At 45.3% G+C, this 27781-nt stretch overlaps 2 protein-coding genes across 2 annotated transcripts in view; both read right to left on the bottom strand.

Annotated features, from left to right (window-relative positions):
• Positions 1-27781, bottom strand: part of LOC144697346 (uncharacterized) — a 407771-nt gene that overhangs the window by 80674 nt on the left and 299316 nt on the right. The gene's annotated exons all lie outside the window — the stretch shown is intronic.
• LOC144697617 (uncharacterized) lies at positions 21091-23579 on the bottom strand. The gene is made up of 2 exons (XM_078569648.1): positions 23524-23579; positions 21091-22441 (listed from the first exon to the last, which is right to left on the bottom strand). Exon 2 carries the CDS (start codon positions 22016-22018, stop codon positions 21260-21262), a length of 759 nt encoding a protein of 252 aa, XP_078425774.1. The 5' UTR covers positions 22019-22441; positions 23524-23579; the 3' UTR covers positions 21091-21259.

Below are 27781 nucleotides of genomic sequence, written 5' to 3'. Positions count from 1 at the left end.
CATCACCTCAGAGAGGAAGGTATTTTGTTAAGCTAATGAGAAGCAGCACATACACTCAGAGACCCACACAAAAAAGACCCATATGCTCTCAAACACACACTCAAGCACACACATCCCCATGCACACAAACTAACACACACAGCCATCCTCCCCCACCACCCACCCACCCCCACACACTCTCACATCGGGTGTACAACACCACTCACCCTGACTAAGACTGGGGATGAAGTATTGATGTCACTAAGGGCCAAAATATGAGATAAATCCAGGTAAATATTACTCTTGTAGATCAAAAATCTGTCTAACTCAGCCTTGAATATATTCAATGACCCAGCCTCCACTGCTCACTGGGGAAGAGAATTACAAAGACTGACAACCCTCTGAGAGAAGAAATTCCTCCTCATCTCCATCATAAATGGGCGACCCCCTATTTTTAAACTGTGCCCCCTAGTCCTCGATTCCCTCGATGGGAAACACCTCCTCAGTATCGACACTGTCAGCCCCCTCAGAATCTTCTATGTTTCGGTAAGTTCACCTCTCATTCTTCTAAATCCCAACAACTATGGGTGCAACTTGCTCAACGTTTCCTCATAAGAAAACCCCTTCATCTTAGGATAAAAGCAAAATACTGCGGGTACTGGAAATCTGAAACAAAAATGGAAAATGCTGGAAAAACTCAGCAGGTCTGACAGCTTCTGTGAAGAGAGAAACAGAGTTAACGTTTTTAGGGGGCAAAGGAGAGATTGACAAAGATGTCGTGGACAAAAGGACAAAGGGAGTGTTAATGGTCTGCCATTATCACATTCTTCTTTCTTATCTTTCTTTCCCTTGAATGGATAAAAAAGGCATCTTGCAGGATAATGCCTACTCTAATCAAATTGTTCCTCACTCGATATCGCACAAACTCATGAATGGGCCTAAGGCCACCACTTTCAGTCCTGAAAAGTACCTGTCTACTCCAGATTACCCTGGAAGGGTAAGGTGTCTCAAAAATTTGATCAACAGGTGAAGCTAGCTGTTTCATGCTGCTACTATGCAGTAGCAATGCGAGTGGTATTTTCCACTAATAGGATCTTACCATCAAGGCAAAAAGACGTCCTGTCTATCACACAAATGAATAATGTGGTGTGTGAATTTCAGTGCCAGTGTGATGCCAGGTTTGTAGGCCATATGCCCCAAAAATTAATGGATCATATCAAACAGAACATTCCATCGGCTGCTGGCAACAGGCTAAGTAATGATCATACTCAACCAGCCCATGCTTGCAAAACTCAAAACATAGTGTCCAACATTAAATGTAATTCCATAACTCCACAGCACTTGCTAAACAATTCTGATTGTGCTAAAAATTGCACTGACAACCAAGTTAAGGTTGTCAGTTGGTCGCACAGTGTGGCTCACTTACTTGCACTATATTCACACACAGGGCCCTGTTCTTTGCAAATAGAGCATATCCACGTATTGCACCTTTATCAAGTAAACAAAAGTTCACTCCCCATGGCAATCAGAGTCGACCTTCCTGGTTTGAATTTAAACAAAATTTTGACAGTTAACTGTTCCCTGGTGCATTAACCATGGCAATGCCTCTACCAATCAGAGTCCACCTGCCAACCAATGAGCCGTTTCTTCTCATACAGTATAAATTGTTTTTCCTTGACAGCTGGTATTCTTGCGAATCTGTCCTGATGAGTGCAAGATGAAAAGTTTCAACAGCATGTCTCTTTTGTCAGTAATACTGAAGGCGGTTGTGGTTGCTGCATGTGAAACATTTCAGCCTCAGGGCATGTTCTGGAGCATTGGGCATTGTAGGTATAACCTCACCATGATTATCCTGAGTAAGGTCATGTCCAATTATGTGACTGTGAATGGCAGCCTGGGATTGGCCGCTTGTGGTGATGATTCAACCAATGGCACTGGAGAGGGACGGGACCTCTGCCAGTGAGTTCAGCTGATCAGAGCCCAGGGGGACACTGTGTCAAAGCCTGAAGGAGCTACCTGACTCTGAATGATTTTTATGCAACTCAGAAATATTTCAACATTCAAACTGTTTGAAAAAAAATCAACCTGCTGGAGTGGCAACATGTTTTAACATTTGTGAGTAAATGTGTCAGATTTTTGGGGATTTTATTCTTAATTTCAGATATTGAAAGAAATGTGGGAATGAGAACAACTCTTAATGGGACTGATATAGTTTCCATCCGTGATAGTTAAAGGGGTCAAATTTTCCTTATCTTATATGTAACATCAGATCTGGTCAAAATCGTGTTCCAATGTCAGAAACTTCAGAGGAGGAGAGAGGGGAACCAGTCAGTCATTGTGAATTTAATGGGGAAATTAAAAGGGTTTGTGCAGAAATAGCTGGACAATTATTAAAAAAATGATTAGAGTCCCAAAAAAACTCAGGAAATGAGTCAGACTCCACATGATAGATAAACATAGAAGAAAGTGTTTACAAAGCTGCTCTGAGAGTTACCATTGGGATAAACAGGATATATCTGAGCAGAAAAGAGGAAGTTGGTTGTGGGGCTGCAGCTAGTTTAACACAATCTCAGGAAATAGAGTGATACACAGAGCAGCCTCCCATATAATTGATTGATTGAAATGAAACTAAGTCCATAACATTGCTCCAATCAACGAGAACCATATGAAAAGAGGAGATTGTGGAAGGTTCAGCACGCTAGAATCATAATAATCATAGAATAGTACAGCAGTGAAGGAAGCCATTCAGCCCATTGAGTCTGTGTCGGCTCATTTGAAGAACAATCTAATTCGTCCCAGGCGCCAGCTCTTTCTCTGGATCCCTGCAATTTACTTCTGCTTCAGTTTTTCAGTCTATTAATGAATCTGTATCCACGTTCCCTATTAGACCAGACATGTCAAATTCTAAATAAACTGTTCTCTTTGTCATGTGCTGTCTCTCCTCTTTCTTCCTAGCGAAATATATCCCCTCATAATTTTCTCATCTCGCACCATTCCACTAGCCTGTCTATTTCCTTGTGAAAAAAAGAAAAACTTGCATTGATTTTGTGCCTTTCATAACCACCAGTGTCTCAAAGTGCTTTACAGCCAATGATATAACTTTGAAGTATAGTCACTGTCACAGTGTAGGAAACACAGAACCTATTACTATCTTCCTGTCTGTTTACTACACTTCCAAGTTTCATGTTATCAGCAAATTTCAAAATTGTGCATTGTGCCTCAAGCCCAAGTCATTAATGTACATCAAAAACAGCAGTGATCCTGGAGAACTCCACTATATAGCTCATCCCAGCCTCAGCCAAACATCCATTCATCTCAACTCTCTGATTTCTATCCATTAGCCAGGGATCGCAGCTGTTAGTGCCCGCTTTATACCATGGGCTTCAATTTAATTCACAAGTGGTGCTCATAAGTGGTGCTTTATCAATATACAGGTACACAACATCAACTGCACGGCTCTCAGTAATAAAAGAAAACTCAATCAGGTTACTCACACACGATTTGTTTGTAACAAATCCATAATGTCTCTCCATTATTCGTCCATGCTCGTTCAAGTGTGTAAGAAATAATTGGAAGTCCCTTTGGACTGTCTGTTCAATAGTTTGAAGCTGAATAAATATTGGCAACATGGTTTTACTTAAACATAAATGAGAATTAACACACTAAATATTTGAACAGCAGCTTACGGAGCACAGATGAGAATAATATGACCCATTATTGTCCTTTAGGTGGTAGGAGCAGCTCTATTTCTCACTCCTGCTCACAAACAGGCTGCAATCTATTTAGGTCAGGGTCTCACTGAGAGGAGCAAACAACACTTTGGAATTTCCCATCCCTCTTCACTGATGCCACAGTCCCCATGTGGGTTAATCCTGAGGTGTGTAAGAAATGTGTCCCAGCTACTCTCTTCAATGTTTCAGAGCCCCTAAACACGGAACAGAAGGCTCCTTTACAGCTGAGTTTAGGGTCAGGAAGAACAACGGTGAAAGCTGGAAAAGTGCTGTCAAATCAGAGATTAGTGTCAAACTGTGATCTGTTCCCAACTGTAAGTGAAACGGCTGGTTTAAATTTCTAAAAAAGAAATGAATGTGGTAATTATTCCAAGACGCATTAAATTCTTTGTCAGCCCTGAGTCTAGGTTTTCGAAACACGCATTAACCCATTTAAAATACACTTATATTAAATGTATTGTTTCAGATCGCAGGTGGTGTGTTTCAGTGAAATAACGAATCCCACCCTCACACTCTCTTTATTGTGAACACACTGGTGTATCTAGAGGATGGGTCAGATAACCAGTCCCATCCCATACATGGAGCTGGTGAATGATCTCAGGTCAACGTGAACTCACCTGTGTATCTGAAGGGTGGATCAGACAGTGAATCCCTCTCCAGACATGGAGCAGGCGAAAGGTCTCTTCCCAGTGTGACTGCATCGATGATATTCCATCTAGGATAAATAAGTTCACTTCCCACAATCCCCACGTTTCCAGTTTCTCTGTGGTGAGGGTGTCCTTGTGTTTCTCCATGTTGAATGATCAGCTCCTCATCCACACACACACAGCATGTGTGTATGGATTTTCCCTGCTGTCTATCATGAGCAGAAGTGTTCACTCTTTGTATCTGAGGGAAGAGAATCACATGTCCTTCTCACTTCACTGTCCCCTCAGAGAGTTCATACCGGAGAAAGGCTGTTCATCAACTCCGTGTGCAGGAAAGGATGTACTCATGCATCCCATCTCTGAGATGGGGCCATTCTATTGCTTTATCTGATTTAGAGACAGTAAACTCAGACCAAAGATCACATCAAGATCTGACAGAGTCACTTGATTAATCAGGAGCTGAATATCATCGGCCTTTGAACGTGGAAGGAGGAATGTTTGTCTGATCTGTCTGTGGGAAAAGATTTCAAATATCAGTGTGACTGGAAAAACACCGAGACACACACACCCTAGTGAGAGTGTTCCAGTGAACTGACTGTGGAAAGAGCTCTAACCAGTTACACACCCTGAAAATACATCACACCATTCACAGTGAGGAGAAACTGTACACGCGTTTCTGTGTGTGGACAAAGCTTCAATTGATCGTCCAACCTGAAGTGACACAAGGACACCAGCCCATGGAGAAACCGTGGAAATGTGAGGACTGTGGGAAGGGATTCAGATCCCCATTTGTGCTGGAAATCCATCGACGCAGTCACACCAGGGAGAGGCCATTCACCCTGTTCTGCAAGAAAGTAGGGATTCATTCATTCAATCTATTGAGACACCAACAAATTCACATTTGGGAGAGGCTGTTCACCTGCTCCATTTGTGGCAAGGGATTTAGTCAATCATCCAAACTGCTGGCACACCCGTGAGTTCACTCTGGGGAGAGGGGTTCACCTGCTACATGTGTGGAAAGGGATTCATTTATTCATCAGTGAGTTCACAAGAGATTACAGGGGTTGGATTCTGCTGTTATTGCTGCTGTTAATCACATCCAGGACTGAACCACGTTCGCTCTGACTGTTGGTGTTTGTTTCTGCTGATGTTAATAACCCTTATTTGAAGCCCCCCACCCCCAGCCAGGGTACATTCTGTTACTTCAGTGCTTCCTCCAAGTCATGATCAACGCTATTACCATGGCCAGCTTTTTAATTCAAAATTGATTAACTGAATTTAAATTCCACAGCTGCTGTGGTGGGGTTCGAATCCATGTCCAGAGCCTACAATTTCATAACCTGTCTTTGTGTTTTTCTGGGTTCTCTCAGCCATTTTTTTCTGTTTTAAATCAATTTTACAGGGTATTGGAAGGGGATTTGCAGTCAGAAAATTCAAACAAAACATCACATCAGCACCTGACGGAGTCACCCAATTTATTGTAACCCTATCGTATTTTGAACATGGAAGGACAAAGCACCAGTCACAGCAGAGAGAAACTGTACACATCCAGTCACAACGGGGAGAAACCATGGAAATGTGGAGACTGCGAGAAGGGATTCAGTTACCCATCTGAGCTGGAAACTCACCGGCGCAGTCACACAGGGGAAAGGCCATTTACCTGTTCCAGGTGCAGGAAGGGATTTACATGGTCATCCAGCTTACATAGACACCAGAGAACTCACACAATGGAGAAACTATACATGTATTCTGTAGGTGGAGGAGGCGTCAGCCAATTATCTAGCCAGTCAGAACAGAAACGTAGTCACAATGGGGAGAAGCCGTGGACATGTGGGGACTGTGGGAAGAGATTCAATTACCGCGTTCAGCTGGAAACTCATCAGCATACACATACTGGAGAGAGACCATTCAGGTGTTCTCAGTGTGGAACTGGGTTCAAGACATCATCTGATCTCACTGAACACCAGCGAGTTCACACTGGGGAGAGACTATTCACCTGTCCTGAGTGTGATAAGAGATTCACTCAATCATCCAGCCTGCTGATGCACCAGTGAATTCACACTGGGGAGAGGCCGTTCACCTGCTCTGAGTGTGGAAAGGGATTCACTCACCTTTTCTGCCTGCAGACACACCAGCGAGTTCACACTGGGGAGAGGCCATTCACCTGCTCCGAGTGTGGGCAGGGATTCACTCAGTCATCCAGCCTGCTGACACACCAGCGAGTTCACACCGGGGAGAGGCCATTCACCTGCTCTGAGTGTGGGAAAGTATTCACTCAATCATCCGCCCTGCTGACACATCAGAGAGTTCACACTGAGGAGAGACCTTTTGCATGTCCAGACTGCAAGAAGTGTTATAAAAGTTCAAGTGAACTGTTGCACCATCAACGTCTTCAAACTGACAATAAACCGTTCAGGTGCTCTCACTGTGGGACTGGGTTCAAACGATTATCTCGACTCACGGTACACCAGCAAATTCACACTGGGGAGAGGCCATTCACCTGCACTGAGTGTGGGAAGGGATTCATTACCTCATTCACACTACTTAGACACCAACGAGTTCATGAGTAACTCCAGTGATCGAAATTTGCTGTTAATCATATCCAGGACGGAATGTTTATTGGGGTATTTTCCTGCTGATGTTAATAAACTCCAGCCCAGTTATAGAGCATAGCATTCTGGATAAAAGTCAAATAAATCAGCTTTGTTTCAACACAGTGTATTTGTCTTCTTAATATTTTTGTCACAAGTTATTTCCTGTTGAAGGGCACACTGTTTCCCCTGTCTCCTCCATCCTCACCTCCAACAACAAGAGGCACATTGAGGAGGCAGTGGAGTAGTGGTAATGTCACTGGGCTATTAGTCCAGAGGCCCAGGCTCTGGACATGGATTCGAATCCCACCACAGCAGCTGTGGAATTTAAATTCAGTTAATCAGTCTTGAATTAAAAAGCAATCGTGTTGATCATGACTTGGAGGAAACACTGAAGTAACAGAATGTACCCTGGCTGGGAGTGGCGGGCTTCAATGCCCCTCACCAAGAGTGGCTCAGTAGGACCACTGCAGACCGAGCTGGCTGAGTCCTAGAGGACATAGCTGCTAGGCATGGTCTGCAGCAGGGGGTGAGGGGACTAACAAGAGGCAAAAACTTACTTGACCTCAACCTCACCAATCTACCTGGCAGATGCATCTGTTCATGACAGTATTGGTAGGACTGACCACTGCACCGTTCTTGTGGAGATAAAGTCCCATCTTCACAGTGAAGATAGCCTCCATCGTGTGGCACCACCACTGTGCTAAATGGGATAGATTTCAAACAGATCTAGCAACTCAAAACCAGGCATCCATGAACAGCAGCAGAATTGTATACAAGCACATGGCCCAGCATATCACCCACTCTATCATTACCAGGGGATCAACCCTGGCTTAATGAAGAGTGTAGAAGGTTATGCCAGGTGTCAACCTGGTGAAGCTACAACACAGGACTACTTGTGTTTCAAACAGCGAAAGCAGCATGTGATGTACAGAGCTAAGTGATCCCATAGCCAGCAGATCAGATCTAAGCTCTGCAGTCCTGCCATATCCAGTTGCGACACTTACACAACTCACAGGGAGGAGGCTCCACAAATATCCCCATCCTCAATGATGGGGGGCTGGCTCATCAGTGCTACAATCTTCAGCCAGAAGTGCCGAGTGGGCGATCCATCTCGGCCTTTTCCTGAACTCCCAACATCACAGATGCCAGTTTTCAGCCAATTCCACTCATTCCACGTGACATCAAGAAATGGCTGCAGGCACTGGATACTGCAGTGGGCCCTCACAAAATTCGGGCAATAGACTTGTGTTGCAGAACTAGCCGTGACCCTGGCCAAGCTGTTCCAGTACAGCTACAACACTGGCATCTACCTGGCAATGTGGGAAATTGCCCAGGTATGTGCTGTGCACAAAAAGCAGGACAAATCCAATCCAGCCAATTACCGCCCCATCAGCCGACTCTCGATCATCAGCAGATTGATGGAGGGGGTCGTCGACAGTGCTTTCAATGGCATTTAATCAGCAATAACCTGCTCACTGATGCTCAGTTTAGGTTCTGCCACGGTCATTCAGCTACTGACCTTAGTACAGCCTTGGTCCAAACTTGGAAAGAAAAGCTGAACTCAAGAGATGAGGTAAGAGTGACTGCCCTTGACATCAAGGCAGCATTTGACCAAGTGTGGCATCAAGGAGCCTTAGAAAAACTGGAGTCAATGGGAATCGGGGGAAATTCCCCGCTGGTTGGAGTCATACCTCGCACAAAGGAGCGTGGTTGTGGTTGTGTTTGTTGGAGGTCAGTCACCTCAGCTCCAGGACATCACTGCAGGAGTTCCTCAGGGTAGTATCCTCGGCCCAACCATCTTCAACTGCTTCATCAATGACATTCCTTCCTTCATAAGGTCAGGAGTGGGGATGTTCACTGATGACTGCACAATGTTCAGCACCGTTCGCGACTCCTCAGAGACACCTGTCACTTAGGGCCATCTGTCACATGTTTCTATGTTGTGCTTTCACAGAGCATTTACCATTGTTCTGCTATTAACACATTCTGCCACTACCAACACCTTATTTAGCCATTAACATTAGCATGAACATCCCCTTTGCATTGTGTCCATGATATCTTTGTCATTCTCGCCTTGGTCCTACCTATCCCTGACATTCTACTTTGCATCACCTGCTCCACCCCCTCTGAAACAGTGTAAACACCATCACATTTCTACTTCTCTTTAGCTCTGAAGAAGGGTCATCCGGACTCAAAATGTTAACTCTGTTTCTCTCTCCACAGATGCTGTCAGACCTGCTGAGTTTTTCCAGCATTTTCCGTTTTTACGGCAGGTTTAAGTTTCCAGTCTGAAAATGACTGTGATTATTATGGTACGAGGATTAAAAAGGCTTATGTGGCATTCCTGAGTCTACCATTGTGAGGCAATAACAACAAGTTGCATTTATGTAGTTCCTTTAATACAGTTAAACGTCCAAAGGTGCTTCACAGGTGATCAAAAGCTTGATCGATGAGGGAGATTTTGAGGAGGAGAGGGTTTTCGGGTGGGAACTCCAAAGCTTGGGCCCTCAGCCGCTGAAAGCAGGACCAACAGATGGAGAGTGATGAACTTGGGGGATAGGAAGGGTCTGCCCCCTTCTTCCTCCTCTCTGCTGTGCAATGATGTACAGGATGAAGCACATCACTATTATTCTGGAGTCCCTAGCTGCCGAATTCTGAAGGTCACCTCCAGACCTATCTAGACACCTGAAACACATCTTCAACATTGCGATGGTTTGCTTAATGTCACAACTGGTGGTCGTGTGACTATGGCTGTAGCGTTCCTGAACCTCATTGCTGCGGTTCCTCACATGAACCGAGTTGGGAGGGGGAGTTCCTGGTCTCCGATGGTCCAGATATCCTGGACTGACAGTGTTGACTTTTGTAAACTTCCCTCACAGGATATTAGAAGGAGAGGATTGGCGGACAGGGAACTCGAATCAAAGGTCACATGGAGATCTTACAGAATCAATTGATTCATCAGGACATGAATATTATTGGCCTTTGAATATGGATGGAGAAATGTTTGTCTGTTCTGCCTGTGGGAAAAGATTTCAAACATCAGTGTGACTGGAAAAGCAGCGAGACACACACACCCGAGTGAGAGTGTTCCAGTGCACTGACTGTGGAAAGAGCTTTAACCAATTACACAGCCTGAAAAAAAATCACATCATTCACAGTGGGGAGAAACCATAAAGGTGTTCGGTTTGAAGATGATACTTTAACTTATCATCCAACTTAAAGAAACAAAAGGACATTCTTTTTCTTAATTCATTCACAGGATGTGGGCGTCGCTGGCTGAGCCAGCATTTATTGCCCATCGCTACTTGCCCTTGAGAAGGTGGTGTTGAGCTGTCTTCTTGAACCGCTGCAATCCATGTGGTGTAGGTACACCCACAGTGATGTTAGGAGGGGAGTTCCAGGATTCTGACCCAGCGACAGTGAAGGAAAGGCGATATATTTCCAAGTCAGGATGGTGAGTGACTTGGAGGGGAAATTCCAGGTGGTGGTGTTCCCATCTAACTGCTGCCCTTGTCCTTCTAGGTAGCAGTGTTCGTGGATTTAGAAGGCGCTGTCGAAGGAGACTTGGTGAATTCCTGCAGTGCATCTTGTTGATGGTACACACTGCTGCTACTGTGTGTCTGTGGTGGAGGGAGTGAACGTTTGTGGATGTGGTGCCAATCAAGTGGGCCGCTTTGTCCTGGACGGTGTCAAGCTTCTTGAGCATTGTGGGAGCTGCACACATCAATTCAATTGAGGAGTATTCCATCACACTCCTGACTTGTGCCTTGTAGATAGTGGACAGGCTTTGGGGAGCCAGGAGGTGAGTTACTCGTGACATGATTCCTAGCCTCTGACCTGCTCTTGTAGCCACAGTATTTATATGGCTAGTTCAGTTTAGCTTCTGGTCAATGGGAACCCCCAGGATGTTGATAGTGGGGGATTCAGTGATGTTAATGCCATTGAACATCAAGGGGCGATGGTTGGATTCTCTTTTGTTGGAGATGGTCATTGCCTGACACTTACGTGGTACAAATATTACTTGCTACTTGTCAGCCGAAGCCTGGATATTGTCCAGGTCTTGCTGCATTTGGACATGGACTGCTTCAGTATTTGAAGAGTCGCGAATGGTGCTGAACATTGTGCAATCATCAGCGAACATCCCCACTTCTGACCATATGATGGAAGAGAGGTCATTGAAGGAGCAACTGAAGATAGTTGGGCCGAGGACGCTACCCTGAGGAAATCCTGCAGTGATGTCCTGGAGCTGAGATGACTGACCTCCAACAAACACAACCATCTTCCTATGTGTTAGGTATGACTCCAACCAGCTGAGAATTTTTCTCCTGATTCCCGTTGACTCCAGTTTTGCTCGGCCTCCTTGATGCCACATTCAAATGCTGCCTTGACGTCAAGTGTAGTCACTCTCACCTCATCTCGGGAGTTCAGCTCTTTTGTTCATGTTTGAACCAAGGCTGTACTGAGGTCAGGAGCTGAGCAGCTCTGGCAGAACCCAAACTGAGCATCAGTGAGCAGGTTATTGCTAAGCAAGTGCCGCTTGATAGCACTGTTGATGACTCCTTCCATTACTTTACTGATGATTGAGAGTAGGCTGATGGGGCGGTGAATAGCTAGGTTGGATTTGTCTTGCTTTTTGTGTACAGGGTACAGCTGGGCTATTTTCCACATAGCCGGGTAGATGCCACTGTTGTAGCTGTACTAGAACAGCTTGTCTCGGGCGTGGCAAGTTCTGGAGAACAAGTCTTCAGTACTATTGCAGGAATATTGTCAGGCCCCAGAGCCTTTACAGTGTCCAGTGCCTTCAGCCATTTCTTGATATTACGTGGAGTGAAACGAATTGGCTGAAGACTGGCATCTGTGATGCTGGGGACCTCCAGAGGAGGCCAAGGTGGATCATCCCCAGGCACTTCTGGTTGAAGATTGTAGCAAATCATTCATCCTCATCTTTTGCACTGATGTGCTGGGCTCCTCCAACATTGAGGATGGGGACATTTGTGGATCCTCTTCCTCCAGTGAGTTGTTTAATTGTCTACCACCATTCATGACTAGATGTGGCAGAACTGCAGGGCTTAGATCTGATCCATTGGTTGTGGGATCGTTTAGCCCTGCCTGTCAGTTGCTGATTATGCTGTTTGGCACGCTAGTAGTCCTGTGTTGTAGCTTCAACAGGTTGACACTTCATTTTTAGGTATGCCTGATGCTGCTCCTGGCATGCCCCCCTGCACTGTTCATTGAACCGGGGTTGATCCCCTGGCTTGATGGTATGGTAGAGTGGGGGATATGCTGGGCCATGAGATTACAGATTGTGTTTGAGTACAATTCTGCTGCTGCTGATGGCCCACAGCACCTTATGGATGCCCAGCCTCAAGTTGCTAGATCTGTTCAAAATCTATCCCATTTAGCACGGTGGTAGTGCCACACAACACAATGGAGGGTATCCTCAATGTGAAGGTCGGACTTTGTCTCCACAATGACTGTGCAGTGGTCAGTCCTGCCAATTCTGTCAAGGACATATGCACCTGTGGCAAGTTGGTGAGGATGAGGTCAAGTATGTCTTTCCCTCTTGTCGGTTCCCTCACCACCTGCCGCAGACGCGGTCTAGCAGTTACGTCATTTAAGACTTGGCCAGCTCAGTCAGTAGTGGTGCTACCGAGCCACACTTGGTGATGGACATTAAAGTCCCCTACACAGAGTAGATTCTGTGCCCTTGCCACCTCTGCTGGGTCTGTGCTGCCGATGTGACCGGACATACCCAGGGGTGGTGATGGTGGTGTCCAGGACATTATCTGTAAGGTATGATTCCATGAGGCTGACTATGTCAGGCTGTTGCTTGACTAGTCTGTGAGACAGCTCTTCCAATATGTTAGCAAGGAGGACTTTGCAGGGTTGACAGGGCTGAGACAGCCGTTGTCATTTCCGGTGCCTAGGGTAGTCTGTCCTTTAATATGACTTTGTAGCGGTTTGTTACAACTGAGTAGCTTGCTAGGCTATTTCAGAGGGCATTTAAGAGTCAACCACATTTCTGTGAGTCTGGAGTCACATGTAGACCAGACGAGGTAAGGACGACAGTGAATCATTTGTAAACCAGATGGGTTTTTTACAACAATTGACAATGGTTCTATGGTCATCTTTAGACATTTAATTCAAGATTTTTTATTGAATTCAAATGTACCCCCCTCATCCTCCTTGTTCTGTCTGCTACCATTGGCATGATTGATCGCAGCTTCCTCCTCTGTCGTTCAGCTCTGTGGGGCTTGATGGTGTAATTCCTGAATAGTCAGCTCTCCCGACCCTCTCACAAACTCAAGGACCAGGAAATATTGATATCGTTGAGAAATTTTACTTTACAAGTTACCCCCATGCCTCCATTATTTGGTTTAAGAACAGAATATGGGGCGGGGTGGTGGTGGATCACAAGGTAGCAGAAAAATCTGTTCCACAATAAAACATTCAGAGCCTCTCCTCTCCTGGTCCAGGCTGCAGTCAGCAACATCACCAGAGCCTGACTCCATCCTCTCGCCACACTGACTGATTGGCCGAGTGGTTAACAGTGATGTTGAGTGTCTTGGGCTACAGGAAGATATATACAGGATGGTCAAATGGGCAGATAAGTGGCAGATGGAATTTAACCATGAATCGTGTGAGGTGATACACTTTTGAAGGAGTAATTTGACAAGGAAGTATTCAATGAACGGCATGACACTAGGGAGTTCTGAGGAACAAAGGGAATTTGGCGTGTGTGTCCATAGATCTCTGAAGGCGGAGGGGCATGTTAGTGGGGCGGTGTAAAAGGCATTTGGGACATTGCCTTTATCAAGCGAGGCCTAGGTTACAAAAGTATGGAGGACATGTTAGAGTTGTATAGAACCTTGGTGAGGCCACAGCTGGAGTACTGTGTGCAGTTCTGGTCGCCACATTATAGGAAGGATGTGATTGCATTGGAGGAGGTGCAGAGGAGATTCAGCAGGATGTTGCCTGGGATGAAACATTTAAGTTATGAAGAGAGGTTGGATAGACTTGGGTTGTTTTCGTTGGGGCAGAGAAGGCTGAGGGGTGACCTGATCGAGGTGTACAAGATTATGAGGGGCATGGACAGGGTGGATAGGGAGCAGCTGTTCTCCTTAGTTGAAGGGTCAGTCACGAGGGGATATAAATTCAATGTGAGGGACAGGAGGTTTAGGGAGGATGTGAGGAAAAACCTTTTTACCCGGAGGGTAGTGACAGTCTGGAATGCGCTACTTGGGAGGGTGGTGGAGGCGCGTTGCCTCACATCCTTTAAAAAGTACCGGGATGAGCACTTGGCACGTCATAAACTTCAAAGGCTATGGGCCAAGTGCTGGTAAATGGGATTAGGTCGGTAGGTCAGGTGTTTCTCACGTGTCGGTGCAGACATGAAGAGCCGAAGGGCCTCTTCTGCTCTGAGTGATTCTGTGATTCTGTGACTCCGCCCCCTCCCCGCCCTGACTCAACATTTCAAACCCGCATGTCCTAACGGACATCCCCGGTATCAGTCAGGCCACTGATCGCATTTGCGTCGAAACTTAGGGAGGGGGCGGGCGAAAGGGAGGATGCACGTGGTCGGCGACGTGCGGCCGTTACTGACAGGAGCTCCAGCCAATGGGAAACGTGAGGCCGAGGCTGAGAAGACCGGGCTGGCAGCCGGTAACCTAGCCAATCGCAGCGCAGCAACGGGGCGGGGCCTTCTCTGGGTCCAGACCAACTGGACTGGGGAAACTCCCCGCCCCCCATTATGACGTTTGACCCCCATCTCACTCAACAACAAGTCCCGCGCCTCCATTGCCTGTAAAATAACCCGCGCAGTTCAGAGGCTCCAACGTTCAAGGAGAAACTTATGCGGATGCTGGAAATCTGAAATAAAAGCTAAAGAATAAGGCTGGAAAATTCCGGGCAGCAAAATCCATCGGAGAGGTAAACGGAATTAATTTTTCAGGGCAAGGAGGTTCCTCTTCACTTAAACAGTCTCCTGCCTTTCCATTTCAAACTTCCATCAAACTTAGCCCTTTATTCCCACCTCCATAACATCACTTGACTCCACCCCTGTCTCAGCTCATCTGCTGCTGAATATCTCATCCACGCCATCGTCACCTCCAGACTCGACTATTCCAACACATTCCGGCTGGTCTCTCACATTCTGCCCCCTGTAACCTTGGGTCATCCAAAATTCTGCTGCCCTATGTCTTAACTCACAGACAGTTCCTCCATCTCCACAACCCCCTCAACAGCACCTCATCTTGCGACTAGGCGCTTTACAGCCTTCCGAACTGAATATTGAGTTCAACAACTTTGGATCTTGAACTCCCTCCTCCATCCCCACCCCCTTTCCGTTTCTTCCCCCTCCCTTTTGTTTTTTCCAATAATTGATATAGATTTTTCTTTTCCCACCTATTTCCATTAGTTTTAAATGTATTCCACCCATGGTTTATTTCACCACACCCCCACTAGAGCTACCTTGCGTGTCCTGCTCTCTACTCTTAATTAGCACATTCTTTTAGATAATATCACCTCCTTCAACACCTCTCTGTTCTTTTGTCTGTGACATCTTTTGGTTATCTGCTCCTATCACTGCTTGCTTGTCCCCCCTTCTTTCCACCCCCCCCCCCCACAAACTTAAACCAGCTTATATTTCACCCCTTTCCTATTTCTACTTAGTTCTGTTGAATGGTCATGAGGAGTCGAAACGTCAACTTTGTTCTTCTCCGCCGATGCTGCCAGACCTGCTGAGTTTTTCCAGGTATTTCTGTTTTTGTTTTGGATTTCCAGTATCCGCAGTTTTTTGTTTTTACCCCTCCTCTAATCCTGGCTACCTGTTCATCTCCCAATTCAATTGCTGCACCATTGGTGGTCGTGCCAAGAAGCTCGAGAATTCCCTACAGGGTATGATTGGAGGTAGGAGAGAAACTGGAGAAAGAAGAGAGTTCAGGGCTCAGGCAAGGAGGAACTTTGGAGACAGGTTGACCCAGTGCACTAGTGTAAGGAAGGGAATCAGCTGATCAGATTGTTTCAAGGAAATTCCATGAGCTCCTCATACTTGTTGGAGATGAGGATGGAGGAGATGGGAGAGGGAGAACCTTCCAAAGTAATTAACTTGTGTTAGAGATATTAGAAAAATTCAACACAATGTATTCAACACAAAGCTGATTTATTTGACTTTTATCCAGACTATTAGCCCATGTAACAGCATTGGAAATTATTAACATCAGCAGAACCAGACCCCAGTGAACATGGTTCAGCCCTCTATGTGAATAACAGCAAAATCCAATCACAGCAGCAAACTCCAATCACCCTAGTCACTTGTGAATTCGCTGGTGTCTCAACAGATTGGATGACTGTGTGAATCTCTTTTCACACTTGGGGCAGATGAACGGTCTCTCCCCAGTGTGAACTCACTGATGTGTCAGTAGGGTGGATAGCTGAGTGAATCCCTTCCCACAGTTGGGACAAGGCTTCTCCCCGGTGTGAACTCGCTGGTGTACAGTGAGATCAGATGATGTCTTGAACCCAGTCCCACACTGAGAGCACTTGAATGGTCTCTTGTCAGTGTGAATACGTTAATGGCGCATCAGTTCCCCAGAACTTTTAAAACAGTTTCCGCAGTCCAGGCATTTAAAAGGTCTCTTATCAGTGTGAACACGTTGATGGGACATCAGCTCCCTGGAATTTTGAAAGCACTTTCCGCAGTCTGAGCATTCAAAAGGCCTCTTGTCAGTGTGAACACTCTGGTGATTCAGCAGGGTGGATAACTGAGTGAATTCCTTCCCACCGTGAAAGCACCTGAACGGTCTCTTGTCCTTTTGAAGATGTTGATGGAGCATCAGGTCCCGGGAACTTTTAAATCACTTCCCAGAGTCTGGGTATTTAAAAGTTCACTTGTCAGTGTGAACTCGCTGGTCTCTCAGCAAGTCAGATGACCGAGCAAATCCTTTCCCACACTTGGAGCAGGTGAATGGTCTCTTACCTCTGTGAACTCGCTGGTGTCTCAGTAGACTGGATGACTGAGTGAATCCCTTCTCACATATGGAGAAGGTGAATGGCCTCTCTCCAGTGTGACTGCATCGATGAGTTTCCAGATCAGATGGGAATCTGAATCCCTCCTCACAGTCTCCACATTTCCACAGTTTCTCTCCACTGTGAACGGTGCTTTTTCCTTCCATGTTCAAAATCCGACGATATTCAGGTCACAATAAATTGAGTGACTCTCAGATTCTGATGTGATGTTTGGTTTGAGTTTCCTGACTGAAAAGTCCTCCCCTTCTAATATCCTGTGAAATTGATTTAAAACAGAAAAAAGGGAGTGAGAGAGAACCCACAAAAACACAAAGGCAGGTTGTGAAATTGAACTGAATGAATCTGGTAATTTTTGGGTCAGAACAAGGAAAAAATGACCATGAAAGCTGTCGGATGTTTTGTAAAAACCCAACTGGTTCATTAATGTCCTTCAAGGAAGGGAACCTGCCTCCAGTCTGGGCTACACAAGACTCTGGCCTCTACAAGAACGCTAGGGGAAGGCGGTGGTGTAATGGCTTTGTCACGGGACTAGTAATCCAGCGATCCAGGGTAATGGTCTGGGGACCCGGGTTTGAATGCTACCACAGCAGATGGTGAAATTTGAATTCAATAAAAATCTTGAATTAGAAGTCTACTGATGACCATGAAACCATTGTTGTTTGTCGTAAAAACCCATCTGGTTCATTAACGTCCTTCAGGGAAGGAAATCTGCTACTCTTGTCTGGTATGCCCTACATGTGACTCCAGACTCACAATGCGGTTGACTCCTAAATGCCCTCTGAACAAGGGATGGACAATAAATGCTGGGCTAGCCAATGACACCCACACCCAATGAATAAAGAAAAAGAAATCGGAGCAGGAGTAGACCATCAGCCCCAATGAGTCTGCTCTGCCATTCAACATGATCGTGGCTGACCTTGGTCTTTAACCCAATTTTCCCGCCCTCTCCCCATTTCCGTCAACTGCCTGAGAGACCAAAAATCTCTCCATCTCAACTTTAAATATATTTAAAGATGGAGCATCCAGAGCCCCCTGGGTTAGAGAATTCTACATGACAAAAGAAAAAGAGAGAGAGAGAAGTGGGGGTGACACAGAGAGAAAGAATGAGAGAAATGGGATAGAGAAAGAATGAGAGAAATAGAAGGGCATGGGAGAGACAGAAGAGGATGGCAACGACAGGGGCAATGGAAGGACATTTTAGAGACCGACAACTGAACCACAATTTGACAGAATCTCCTAAACCCTCAACCTCCACCATCTAGAAGGACCAGTGTAGCAGATATATGTGAACACCATCACCTCCAACTCACACACTGTTCTGACTTGTCTGAAATCCATGCTGGATGAGCAGAAATTTCGTTCATTTAAATATTGGGAAGATGAAAGCCATTGTCTTCAGTCCCCAATTCAAACTCTACTCCCTAGCCTACGGCTCCATCCCTCTCCCTAACAACTCTCTGAGGATGAACCAGACTGTTCAAAACCATGATGAAACATATCACCCCAAGATGTGCTTCCAACCACATATCCACATCATCACCAAGACCGCCTGTTTCCACCTAAGTAACATCATCATATTCCACCATAGTCTCAGCTCGTCGGAAACCATCATCTGTTCCTTTGTTATTTCTAGACTTAACTCTGGCTGGAGATTTTAGATCCAGGGGACACAGTCTCAGATTAAGGGGCAGGCAATTTGGAACTGAGATGAAGAGGAAGTTCTTCATTCAGAGGATGGTGAATCTTTGGAATTCTCTACCCCACAGGGCTGTGGAGGCTCATCGCTGAGTATGTTCAAGATAGATTTCTACATATAAAAAACATTGGGGATAAGGGGATAGTGCCAGGAAATGGTGTTGAAGTAGAAAATCAGCCGTGATCTCATTGAATGGCAGAAGGGCTCGAAGGGCTGAATGGCCTATTGCTGCTCGTATTTCTTATGTTCCTCCCTAACGCACTTCCGGCCAGCCTCCCACATTCAAACTCCCTGTAATCTTTAGGTCATCCAAAACTCTGCTGCCCCTATATTTACTCGCACCCAGTCTTATTCATCCATCCTCCCTGTGCTCACTAACCTACAAAGGCTCCTGTTTAAGAAGCACCAAAATTTTAAATTTCTCATCCTTGTTTTCAAGTCCCTCCATGGTCTCACCCCTCCCTACCCTTATAGTCTCCTCCGGCCTCACCACCCGCCAAGGTCTCTGCACTCTGCTCATTCCGGCTTCCTGAGCATTCCGGATTTTAATCGCTTCATCCTTCGTGTCCACACCCTGAGCTCAAAGGCCATAAGCACTGGAATTTCCTCCCTAAACCTCTCCGCTCTCTTTCTTCCTTTCCTACTTCAAGATCCTCCTAAAAACCTATATCTTTGACCAAACCTTTGGCCATCTGCCCTCTTATATCTTTACATGATTCTGTGTCAAATGTTGTTTTTTTAGCACACCTGTTAAACCTGGGAAGGTCTGTTACATGAAATGTGCTACATACACACACATTGTTGTTGTTGATTTGGACATATATCGCTGTTCCTTCATCATCGCTGTAACTCTATCTAACAGCATTGTGGGAGCACCTTCACTACGGTTCAAGAAGGTCAAACACCATCTTTTCCACAGGTAAATGGAGATGGGTAATATCTGCTGCTGGTCTTGTTAGTGAAAGGGCAGGGGGGTGGAACTAGCTGATTTGCTCTTGCAGAGAACCAGCACAGGCAGGGCGGGCTGAACAGCCTCCATCTGCATTGTAACCAGGGACCAACCTCTGGAACCAATGCCCAACCTGATACAAACCGGCTCTTCATTGATCTGGGAGCTGCGGCCCCGCTCGGTGTAAACGGGGGAGGAGGACCGGTCAGTTTAATTCCGGGGTTTGCGTTTTACACAACATGTTTCCGGAGCCTCTCCGTCCACCCGTCGGATCCATCGCTCCCTCCGCCCCGCCATTCCGCCCTTTACCCATTGTGGACCCTTCTCCCCATTGCCCGCACTGCGCATGCTTCAGTCATGGCTCCGCCCCCTCATTCACTCCGATTGGTTGGAGGACCAACCTCACCGCGCTCGGAGCCCAACCCCCTTTTCCTATTGGTCTGGGGGTGCCGTCAATCACCCGAGCATTGTGACGGTTAGTGAGTTTGTAACAATGCAACTGAAATGATCATAGCTACTGCAGGTGATTCTCTGGCTACAAGTCGATAAGAAAGGAATCCGGAGTGTGCAATCCCACGCAGCTGGACAACAGAGGAGATGCATTGGTGGAGGATTGTTTGGTCAATGGTGTCTGCTGCCCATGTCCTTCTAGATGGTACAAAAAACAAAAATACATGGAAAAATTCAGCAGGTCTGACAGCATCTGCGGAGAGGGATACAGTTGATGTTTCGAGTCCGTATGACCCTTCATCAGAACTAAGACATATAGAAATAAGCTGAAATATAAGCTGGTAGAGGGGGGTGGGACAGGTAGAGCTCGATAGGGGGCCAATGATAGGTGGAGGCCAAGAAGAGACTGCCAAAGATGTCGTAGACAAAAGGACAAAGGGGTGTTGACGGTAGTGATATCATCTAAAGGATGTGCTAATGGTGACATTAAGGGTAGCAAGCAGGACAAGCAAGTGGCAGATGGCCCTAGTCGGGGTGGGATGGGGGGGAAGAGATCAAAATGGGCTAAAAGGTAGAGATGAAACAATAGATCGAAATAAATTTAAAAATAGGAGGGAAAAGAAAAATATATTTGTAAAAAAAATTATAAATTATTGGAAAAAGTGGGATCAGAAAGGAGGTGGGGATGGAGGGGAGAGTTCATGATCTGAAATTGTTGAACTCAATATTAAGTCCAGAAGACTGTAAAGTGCCTAGTTGGAAGATGAGATGCTGTTCCTCCAGTTTGTGTTGAGCTTTACTGGAACATTGCAGCAGGCCGAGGAAGGACACGGGCATGAGAGCAGAGTGGTGTGTTGAAATGGCAAGCGACAGGGATGGTAGTGGTCATGGGTTTGGAAGGTGCTGTCGAAAGAGCCTTGGTGAGTTGGAGGTGAGTGCAAAGGAGAGAGGAGAGGGAGTGCACTTCAAAGGAATTAACTTGTGTTATAGATATTAAAAAGACTCGGCACACTGTGTGTTTAGCACAAAGCTGATTTATTTTTATTATATCCAAAATATTAACACCTATAACTGGACTGGAATTTATTAACATCAGCAGAAACAGACTCCAATGAAAATGTTTTTGTCCTGGATATGATTAGCAGAAAAATACAATCACTGTCATGACTTGTAAACTTGCTGGTGACTCAGCAGAGTGAATGACCGAATGAATCTCTTCCCACACTCGGAGCAGGTGAATGGCCTCTCCCAGTGTGAACTCGCTGGTGTACACTAGGTTGAGATGATCGCTTGAACCCAGTCCCACAGTGAGAGCACCTGAATGGTGCTTCATCAGTGTGAAAATGTTTATGGGACATCAGTCGCCCAGAACTTTTATAGCACTTCCCACAGCCTGAGCATTTAAAAGGTTTCTCCCTCTTGTGAACTCGCTGGTGTCTCAACAGGTTGGCTGACCAAGTAAATCCCTTCCCACATTCGGAGCACGTGAACAGTTTCTCCCCAGTGTGAACTCGCTGGTGTACAGTGGGTTGAAATGATGCCTTGAAACCAGTTCCACAGTGAGCGCACCTGAATGGTCTCTCCTCAGTGTGAACAGGTTGATGGGACATCAGTTCCCCAGAACTTTTATAGCACTTCCCACAGTCTGAGCATTTAAAAGCTCTCTCCCCAGTATGAATACGCTGGTGTCTCAGCAGATGGGATGACTGAGTGAATCCCTTCCCACACTCGGAGCAGGTGAATGGTTTCGCCCCAGTGTGAACTCGTTGGTGTGTAATCAGCTGGGATGATCGAGAGAATCCCTTCCCACACACGGAGCAGGTGAATGGCATCTCCCCAGTGTGAATTCTCTGGTGCACAGTGAGTTGAGATGATCGCTTGAACCCAGTTCCACAGTGAGAACACCTGAATGGTCTCTTATCAGTGTGAACACATTGATGAAGCATTAGTTCCCATGAACTTTTATAGCACTTCCCACAATCTGGGCATTTAAATGGTCTCTCCCCAGTGTGAACTCACTGGTGTCTGAGCAGGTTGGATGACTGAATGATTCCCACACTCGGAGCAGGTGAATGGTTTCTCCCCAGTGTGAACTCGTTTGTGTGTAATCAGCTGGGATGACCGAGTGATTCCCTTCCCACACACGGAGCAGGTGAATGGCCTTTCCCCAGTGTGACTGCGCCGATGAGTTTCCAGCTCACATGGGTAACTGAATTTCTCCTCGCAGTCTCCACATTTCCACGGTTTTTCTACAGTGCTTTTTCCTTCCATGTTAAAAATGCTGTGCTATTCGTGTTAGGATATATTGGGTGACTCCTTCAGATGCTGTTTTCTGACTGCAAATCCTCCCCTTCTAATATCCTGTGAAGCTGATTTAAAACAGAAAAAGGGAGTGAAGAGAACGCACAAAAACACAAAGGTTGTGAACTTGAGCTGAATGAAGAGACAGAGAAAGAAAAATAAACAGGGGGTAGAGAGAGATTTCATATATTTTATATATCTACAGCTTGACCAGAACTGTGAGGGAATGTCCAAAACACTCAACCTCCACCACCTGGAAGGGCCAGGGTAGCATCACCTCCAAGTTCCCCTCCAAGTCACACACCATCCTGACTGGTCTGGCATCCAGTCCTGGCTGAGCAGAAATTTCCTCTATTTAAATATTGGGAAAACTGAAGTCGTTCTCTTCAGTCCCCACTACAAACTCCACGGCCAGCCACCGATTCCATCCCTCTCCCTGGTAACTGTCTGAGGCTAAACCAGGCGCTCACAACAATGGAAAAATATTTCACCCGAAGATGAGCTTCTGAACACATATCCACAACGTCACCAAGACCGCCGATTTCCACCTCAGTGACATCGCCCAACTCCACCCTCGTCTCAGCTCAGCCCCTGTTGTAACCATCATCCATTCCTTTGTTACCTCTAGATGTAATTATTTTAACAGACGCCCTGCCAGCCACCCACATTCAACCTCCCTGTAATCTTGAGGTCATCCAAAACTCTGCTTACTCAGGCCAAGTCTTGTTTATCCTTCATCCCTGTGTTCACTGACCTACAAAGGTTCCCGGTTAAGAAGCAACAAAATTTTAAAATTCTCATCCTTGCTTTCCTCTCTGGTTGCGATCATCCCTATCTCTGTAATCTCCTCCACCCACACAACACTCTTAAACATGTGTTCATCTACCGCTGGCCTCTTCAATATTTCCCATATTAATCACCCCACCAGTGGTGCCGCTCTTTCCGTTGCCAAGGCGACAAGCTTTGGAAATTCCTCCACCGTTCACCCCGCTCTGCAGCAGCAGGAGCCCCTCAGCTGTCCCCCTGCTCTTGTAAACGGGGACCGGTAGCTTCTCATTCGGGAGACTGCAGCTTACACAACATATTTACTAAGCTCTCCCATCCAACCACCGGATCGTTCGCTCCCTCAGACCCTTCATCCCTCCCTCACCGATTGCGGATCAGAAAAAGAAGCTTCTCTTCATCGCCATTGCTCACTCCGCGCATGCTCAAACACTGTTCGACACTGCGCACTGACCTGTTGTGTGTATAGGGGACATTCCCTACCGCGGGGAATGCTGGGTAACCCCTTCCCTCATTGAAAGTCCAAATTAGGATATCCTGATTTGTTTTCCTGTTGTGGAGTGGAAGCTGGGTCGGAGGGTCCAATACTAAAGCTAAGAAACAAATTATACAGAAAGCTAACTGCATGGACCCTCCATTACCCACCAGGAAAAAGGAGAATGGGAATTAATGGCGAATCGAGAATCCCCAAAACAGCAGAAAAACAGAATTCCAACCCCTACAGTCACGTGCGAACTCACTAGCATCACAGCGGGTGGGAAGAACAGGTGAATCACCGCCCACGCACACAACATTTAAACAGCCTCACTACTGTGTGAATGTGCTGAACATGCATCAAATGTTTTGAACTTTCAAAGTTGGCGGAAAAGCTGAGTAAACCCTCCCGTACTCGTGAATTACCTGGGTGGTCTCTCTCTAGAGTGACTGTGCTGCTGTGTCAGTTAATGGGATGACCGAGTGAATCCCTTTTCACTCTCAGCCAGCACAAATCCTCTCCCTGGTGCCACAGCACCCATGGTTTTTCAACTGAGACTGGTAATGAAATCGCTCCTTAAAGTAGACAACAATAGCTTGCATTTATACAACACCTTTAATGCAATAAAAACTTTATTAAAACTTACTCATTCAATAGTGAGGGTGATTTGCACCATTGACGCTTACTTGAACCTCCCATTTGCAGGCATCTTGCATTTGTTCTCACCGAGGTCATAAAATGAATGCAGCAAAATCAGACGTGCTGAGATTTCATGACACACTTGAGTGGAAATACATGATTCTGAAGTGTAGTGGTCGTCACGTTCGCCTAACACGTGAAAGGTCCCTGGTTCGAAACCGAGTAGCAACATTATTGAAACTTACTCATTAAAGAGTGAGGATAATTTGATCGTTGAAGCTTACCTGAATCTCCGATGTTGCAGGCATATTGCATTTGCTTTCACGGAGGTCTTTTATGAGATTTCATGACACACTTAAGTGGAATTAGATGTTCATATTTCACTGCGCTCACATATTAGCAGTTCGTTCAGTCAACAACAGAAATTAATGGGGCTTTCGATGCAGATTAACACAGTTACTGACCATGTCAAAGATGTCTCATAGTAATGTGTGCTCACAGAGGGAACAAATATAATTAACGCATCATTCTCAAACCGGTTCCCTGTAAAATTCTTTGATGATTTTGTTGAAATGCTGACTCTTGTGCTAAATCTCAAATCAGACCCATATCAAGTGCATTACCTGGTGTCTGGCATTCTTTTGTTTGCCAGTCACGTTTGCAATTCGACGTTGTTGTATATTTCAGAGAGTCTCAAGTCAAGCGAGGGCATCAATAACAAATAGAAATATATTAATACTGAATGATGAATAACTTAAAAAATTGCTGAGAAAAGTTTGTTGAATTTCGGCTTCTGAGGAGGAGAAAGGCGTTCCTAATGATTGAGCAGAAAGGATTGCTGCCTGAGACATTTGCTGGACCGAGCCTTCTGCATTTTGAAATTCAAAACAAACTGAGGCACCAGGTGGAAACCAACAGTTCTCTTCCTGTAACAAGTGTCATGACCTCTCAGCCTAACCATTGGAATCTTCCAAACATTCTGGTAGATCGGCGCTGAACTGTTTCCTAAAGAAATATATATTCTGTAAAATTATATTCACAAAACAAAATTATATTAAACCAACTGAACGAAACGACCTATTTCAGCATGTGATCCTGGCATGGCTCTGTTTAACTGTAATAATCATTTTCCTCTGTGATATAACACCCTCAATTAACAAGTTGTGGAGCAAATGTAATCAGATTGTGTAAATAACTGAGAAATAATGAGATGCTTGATCAGAAAAATAAGCACTTTCGTCAATTCGATATGAAATCAAGAGATAAGTAAATAATGTTCATATGCATAGCTATGTTAGGAACACGAGTCTAAAGCTTCATGGCACTGGGTGAGGGGAACAGTGTTAATTAAGGAAAACAGGGCATGGAATCTGCAGAAACTCTTTTTTCAAAAAGGAATGGTGCAATTAATTGATATGCAGAAAAATAACAAGTTCACTAACAGAGAGAAGGAAACTGATATTAATTCGTTTGCTCTTTTAAAAAGCTGACAGAGACAGGATGATAGAAGGGCCATGGTATAGATACATGGTGTTGTGCCATCTTATGATGACATTGTTATCTGAATCTGTCTGCAGATTTCCAAATTATAGCAGCTGAATTCCATTTCTCCCAACCAAAGAGCCAGAGAGCTGCTGCTTGACAGCACAGTTTAACATTCCGGATAGGTTGACTGCAGTCATGGCTGGACAATGTTTCTGTAGTGTAGTGGCTATTATGTTCATCACACATGCGAAAAGTCCCTGGTTCAAAATCGCATGGGAACATTATCCAAGCTCGCTAATTTTGAGAGAAGAAAATTTTTGTATGCCAGGGTTGGTGTTGAATGTTACCTGAATGTTGCATGCTTCAGGCATGTGGCTATTGCTCTTACCTGGGCCTTAAAATTAATACAGCAAAATCAGAAGCGCTGAAATTTCATGACATTCTCAGTCACAATAGTTGTGATGAAGAGTCATATGGACTCGAAACGTTAACTGAATTCCTTTCCGCAGATGCTGTCAGGCCTGCTGAGTTTTTCCAGCTATTTTGATTTTTGAGTAGAAATAGATGTTTACTTATTGACTCGGCACACATTTTAGCAGTTCGTCCAAGCAGCAACAGAATTTAGTGGGTTTTCGATGCAAATTTACATCGTTACCCACCATCTCTAAGATGTCTCATAGTAAAGGGTGCTCATAAAGACAGGCGCATGCGATGCTGTAATTGAATCAGAGGAAATGACAGAGCTGGTACAGAATCACTCCTTTAAATAATCGGTTTTCATCATAGAGTATCAGGAAAAACAACCCAGGGAGATGTGGAAACCGAGGTGCAGTGCAGATCTGCTGGCTTCCCTCCTGTCTTCGACATGGACGCGATTTATGCACCAGAAAGCTTCTCAGCAGGAACAAAGAGGGATCAAATATAATGAACACATCATTCTCAAAACTGTTTCACCAGGTGGAAACCAACAGTTGTCTTCCTGTAACAAGAGTCATGACCTCTCAGCCTAACCATTGGAATCCAGGGCTATTTAACTCTAACAAACATTTTCCTCTGTAATATCGCACCCTCAATTGAAGAGCTGTGGAGCAAAAGTAATAAGATTGTGAAAAGCAACTCGGATATAATGATCAGAAAAAATAACACGTTTGTAAATTCTATATGAGATCCATTGCATAATTACGCCATGCTCATATGGTAAAGTATATCAGGAAACCAAGCCCAAATCGCCATGTCATTGGGTCAGGGCAACCTTGTGAATTAAGGCAAACCAGGCATGGATTCTGTAGACTACTTTTTCGAAAGGGTATTCAGCAATTTAATGAAAGGCGAAAAAGAAACAGGTTTATTAAAAGAGAGAAGCAAATTGTGATTAGTTTGCTCATTTAAAACGGGGAAATAGGTTGGATGATGGTAGGGCCTCTTATGCCATTGTATGGATACATGGTGCTCTGCCATTTTATTATTACATTGTTATATCAGTCTCGCTGCAACATTCCTGATAAGAGCAACTGAATTCCATTCCTCTGCAATAGAGACCCAGAGTGCTGCTGCGTTACAGCGCAATTTAACATTCCAGACAGATTTACTGCTACCACGGCAGTTTCTGTAGTGTAGTTGTTATCATTTCGCCTAACACGCGAGAGGTTTCCAGCCCAAAACCGAGCAGAAGCATTATTAAAGCTTATTCATTATATAGTGAGAACGATGATTTGCATCGTTGAAGATTACCTCAAACTGTCATGTTGCATTTGCTTTCACCGAGGTCATAAAATGAATGCAGCACCATCAGACGTCCTGAGATTTTCATGACACACTTGAGTGGAAATACAAGTTCGTATTTCCATCGTCCCACATGTGAGCAGTTCGTTCAGTCAACAACAGAAGTGAATGGGTCTTTCGATGCAGATAAACACAGTGAATCACCGTGTCAAAGATGTCTCAAAGCAATGTGTGCTCCTAAAGACAGGCAAAGAGGGATCAATTATAATTAACGCATCATTCTCAAAGCCGTTCCCTGTAAAAT

This window comes from Cetorhinus maximus, chromosome 23, assembly GCF_964194155.1.
Source record: "Cetorhinus maximus chromosome 23, sCetMax3.hap1.1, whole genome shotgun sequence".
NCBI lineage: Eukaryota > Metazoa > Chordata > Chondrichthyes > Lamniformes > Cetorhinidae > Cetorhinus > Cetorhinus maximus.
This window is presented reverse-complemented; position numbering and strand designations above follow the sequence as displayed.